Below are 4619 nucleotides of genomic sequence, written 5' to 3' on the forward strand. Positions count from 1 at the left end.
TCTGCATCAAATAAGAACTATTCAATTTTTGATTATTCAATTGAATGTTTGAATTTAATTAAAATTAATAATCAAGATTATATAAATGAGATTTTATTAACTTATATAGCAATTTTATCAAATTTTGACTACAGACTAATAAATAATTCTCTTTTCATTAATATTATTAATTCAGTATTTAATTTAATAGCAAATCCATCAAATATTAAATTTTTGTATATTAAAGAAAATAAATCAAAAGTTTTATATATCGACTTTTTTATTAATAAACTATTTGGCTATTATCATAAAAGACTTATAAATTCAAAAGAATTAAGTATTGTTGAATTATCTCAAATAACCAACTTATTGAGTCATATTGTATTGAAGTATGGAAATTTTGTTGAAAATTTATATAATAAATGGAAATATTTACATTCAATTAGTCAAAAAAATACTTCAGAAAAAACTAAATTACTTAAAGAAAAGAATAATGAATGCGGAATAATTAATTTAGAAGAGGAATATTTTGAATATATTCAAATGATATTAGAAAATCAACTTCTTTCTAATGATAGCATTTTTTATTTTATTGTACCAATCATTAATTTACTATCAAGAGATCCAAGCTTAATCACAGATTTTAGTAGTATTAAAAATGGTGAGAGTGATCTTCAGTGGCAACTTGATTACTCCAGAAATTGTGCATTGATTTCATTATGTAAATTAACTTCATTAACAACCAAATTATTAAATATTAATGAAAAGACGACAATGAATGATATTTCTGGCCAGAACTTTAATATAAATTCAAAATTATCCAATTTATTTGAAATGCCAAACATACAATTAATATTTTCTTTTCTTTATAACCCATCTTCATTTAATTTTATTAATAAAGGTCAAATGGATGATATAATGCTAAATATAATACTTTGTACAAATGACTTGNTAAAAAGGTATCCAAATATTATAGATCCATGGATGGAAAAACAGTATTCTCTTTTGAACTTGGAAGATAATTCTAATAATACAGAAATTAACAGTTTAAAATATAATATTATGTTGATTATTAATTACTTATTGAATATAGGCTTCATAAAGCCAAAAGATATATTATTGTTGAGTTATCTCAAATGCATTAACAAAAAATCAGAATTCAGTTCTGAGCTTTCCAGTCTTGCAAACTCATTCTTTCAAGAATTTTTCAAGGATTTGAATAATCAACTTGCCGTAAATATTATTCCACTATTAATCAACCAACTGGCACTGGAATATTCTAATAATTATACTGAGAAGACAAAAACTCAAACAATTATTCACCAAACGCAATACTTGCTTCATTTTATTAATAATAAAGATATTGTTTGTTCTGGACTAATTCCTAAATTTTTTTCCAGAATTTCTCTACTTAATGATCCAAAAGCCATTGAATTGTACGTTATTGCACTTGAGTCACTAAAACTAGGCTCAAAAACTAGGTGTATTAGCAAGATTATTGAAAATTTGAATTTGATTACCTTCCATATTCAAGAATTTGATTTTTTAAAACAATATTTTGCAAAAATTCTTCAAAATCATATAAATTCTAGTCAATGTGATACTAATTCTGAATTGCTTTCATTATTGAATGAGGAAAATTTGGCAACTTCTAAAATTAATTCAAACCATATTAATGAGGGAACAAATCAACTAATTTTTGATGCTGAAAATAAACCAAAAAATTGAATTTTAATTTTTTAAATATCATTATATATAAATATATTCTGTAAACGCAAAGTTAATTTATAAAAATGTTTTGTTATTTTCTAAAGAAAATACTTTTCAAAATTCTACTGCATGCATTTTTGCATTACGTGTAATTTGAATTGAAATTAATAAATGTTTACTTAAAAAATATATATATACATGTATATATATAGAATAAGCTGACAAAAATCTAATTTTTTTAAAATTTTACTAATTTGTCTGATTTGTTCTAATCAATTAAGTGATTCGAATGTAATGCAAATATTCATTAATAACTGACTTGAACAAAATAACAACTAATTATATAAAAATATCAATGACATATCGAGTCAGTTATTTTTAACTTATTAATAAGTTATTTGGAATGGCAAAATTATACTTTGTATATTAAAAAAAATTTTTTTTTCCTAAATAGCTTTTTTAATATTACAATTTAAACTAATAATTTCTTGACCGCTCAAAGAGGGTTTTTGACTAGAAAATAAGCAGCTTTAATAATCATTGAAACTCTTTTCAAAAAATAAGAGTATATTAGTTTATTATTAAACCCTAAATTGCAGAATTTATTAATTAAATAAATTTAGCATATATTTGAATCTCAATAATTTGGGAAAATGAACAATGAGGCGACATACAAAGTCAATACACCTTTCATAAATAAAATAAATTGTGATTATGTAAGCAATAATAGAAAAATAAGTAATGATTCAGACCAAATTATTGATAATTATGAAGATTCAGAATTAATAACAGACTCTGAAAGCTCAGATTTATCTTTGCCTATTAATAATATAGGTAGAATGATGAAATTATCTATACCTGGCTCAGCCAAAATTTCTAGAGAGTCAAAAATGTTAATGCAACAAATTTCTAAGGATTTTATTGGTTGTATTTCATCTCAAGCAGGAGTGATTTGTACGAGTAATAAACGGCGTGTATTAAATGGTGAAGACATTATTAATGCTTTATCTACTTTTGGTTTTGGCGATTATACAGATACACTGATCAATTATTTGAATATTTGGAGGGATGTAAAGCAATCTAGAAACATAAAGTCATATAGTAATATCTATAGATCCAATAGCTCACAATTAAATTTTAATGAAAATTACCAAATTCCTACAGAAAATTCCAAACAATTTTATGGACTTGATCAGAAATTTGAAAATAATTACGTTAATAAATCTCTAATTGATGATCAAAAGCCTATAAATAATGAATATAATAAATATTTCATTCAAAACAATAGCCCAACAAATAATCAACAAATTACTTATACAAATTTACCAAAATGTATGAATAATGCTATATGTGAATATGTTAATTTGAACATAGATAAGAATATTAATTCACAAAAATATCCAGAAAATACTATAGAAAATACAAATGCTCATTATAGTACAAATAAAAGCCACTTTAATACATTATTATTATCACCTACAAGAAGTATCAATTTTCTAAATGAATCTTCTCCAGATACTCCAAAATCATCATTTCCGCCTAATCAATGCGGTAAAAGAAAAAGAATTGAACAAGAAGAATCTAAAATAGAAAATGTTGCTGATAATATCGAACAGAATACAGACTTTAATGCAAAATATAACATGAATTATAATATAAAAAATTCAACAGATGTTGAATTAATTGAAAATAATGCATTTCAAGGAAATAAAAAATCGACCATTAATTTTTCGAGAAATTGTAATAGCTTGGAGTATTCATATAATCAATATAAACAAGATGATATATTTTTAAATAAAAACGAAACTGCATTCGATTGTTATTTTTCATCAGATTTATATATTCAAGAAGAAAGCGAAAATGACTCGGAATATAATGCATACCCAAGTGGATTATTTATTTCTTGAAAAATAAGGTTATTAAATCAACAATTTATATTATATTGTTTTTCTTATTATAGTTCTCATAAAATTCTATTAACGAATGAGGTATTCGAGGCTTTACTTTATTTAAAGCAAAAGATATATCTCTCCAAGTAAACTTGGCATGGTTACTAATTGAATCTTTGTTAGAATCTAAGTGGTTTGTAATAGTCCTTCTAATAACCTGCATCATAGTTTCCCTGCATAATAAAGCAAGTTCTGCACCGCTGTAACCGTTTGTTAAATTTACCAGTGAATCAATCATTTCATCATAACTATCAAAGATTTCCATATTAGTTATATTATCACATAATTCAATAACTTCTAGGCTATCAATATTATGATTCGTAACATTTAAACTGTCTAAATTTCCTTCAAAGCTAGTTCCATTATTATTATCATTGTTACAATCATCAATTTGAATATAATTTTTTGATTTTAAATAAATATTCAAAATTTTCTTTCTTGCTTTTGAATCAGGGAGTCCAATATATATAATTCGATCAAGTCTTCCAGGTCTAAGTAGTGCAGAATCTAATAAGTCAGGCCTATTAGTTGCCCCAATTACAATGACTTGTTTATTTGTTGTAATTCCATCCATTTCATTTAACATTTGTGAAAGAACTCTAGTGCTGACATCAGAAGTATTTGACATACTTTCTCTATTTACACCAATTGCATCAATTTCATCAAAAAAAATAATACAAGGAGAATTTTGCCTGGCTTTTCTAAAAATTTCGCGTATAGACTTTTCAGATTCTCCTACCCATTTTGAAAAAAGTTCAGGGCCTTTTACACTAATAAAATTCATTTTACTCTCAGTAGCAACAGCTTTTGCCATTAATGTTTTTGAACATCCAGGTGGACCATATAGCAAGACTCCACTTGGAGGCTTTATTTTCATATATTCAAAAAGTTCAGAGTGAACTAATGGCCATTCAACACATTCTTTAAGCTGTTCCTTAACTTCTTCATACCCTCCTATATCGTTCCAGTAAGTTTTGGGAA

General features: G+C 24.8%; 3 protein-coding genes across 3 annotated transcripts; 2 read left to right on the forward strand and 1 right to left on the reverse strand.

Moving 5' to 3' along the window:
• The first annotated feature begins 522 nt into the window (after positions 1-522).
• On the forward strand, positions 523-1707 carry Chro.40194 (hypothetical protein). Its single annotated transcript, XM_660383.1, has 1 exon — positions 523-1707. One exon carries the CDS (start codon positions 523-525, stop codon positions 1705-1707), a length of 1185 nt encoding a protein of 394 aa, XP_665475.1.
• Positions 1708-2342: 635 nt separating this feature from the next.
• On the forward strand, positions 2343-3596 carry Chro.40195 (CCAAT-box DNA binding protein subunit B). Its single annotated transcript, XM_660384.1, has 1 exon — positions 2343-3596. The coding sequence occupies one exon, from the start codon at positions 2343-2345 to the stop codon at positions 3594-3596; it is 1254 nt and encodes a 417-aa protein (XP_665476.1).
• A 25-nt stretch (positions 3597-3621) lies between these two features.
• Chro.40196 (ATPases of the AAA+ class) lies at positions 3622-4515 on the reverse strand. Its single annotated transcript, XM_660385.1, has 1 exon — positions 3622-4515. The coding sequence occupies one exon, from the start codon at positions 4513-4515 to the stop codon at positions 3622-3624; it is 894 nt and encodes a 297-aa protein (XP_665477.1).
• Between the last annotated feature and the right edge of the window lie 104 nt (positions 4516-4619).

The sequence above is a fragment of the Cryptosporidium hominis genome, assembly GCF_000006425.1.
Source record: "Cryptosporidium hominis TU502 chromosome 4 CHRO014099, whole genome shotgun sequence".
NCBI lineage: Eukaryota > Apicomplexa > Conoidasida > Eucoccidiorida > Cryptosporidiidae > Cryptosporidium > Cryptosporidium hominis.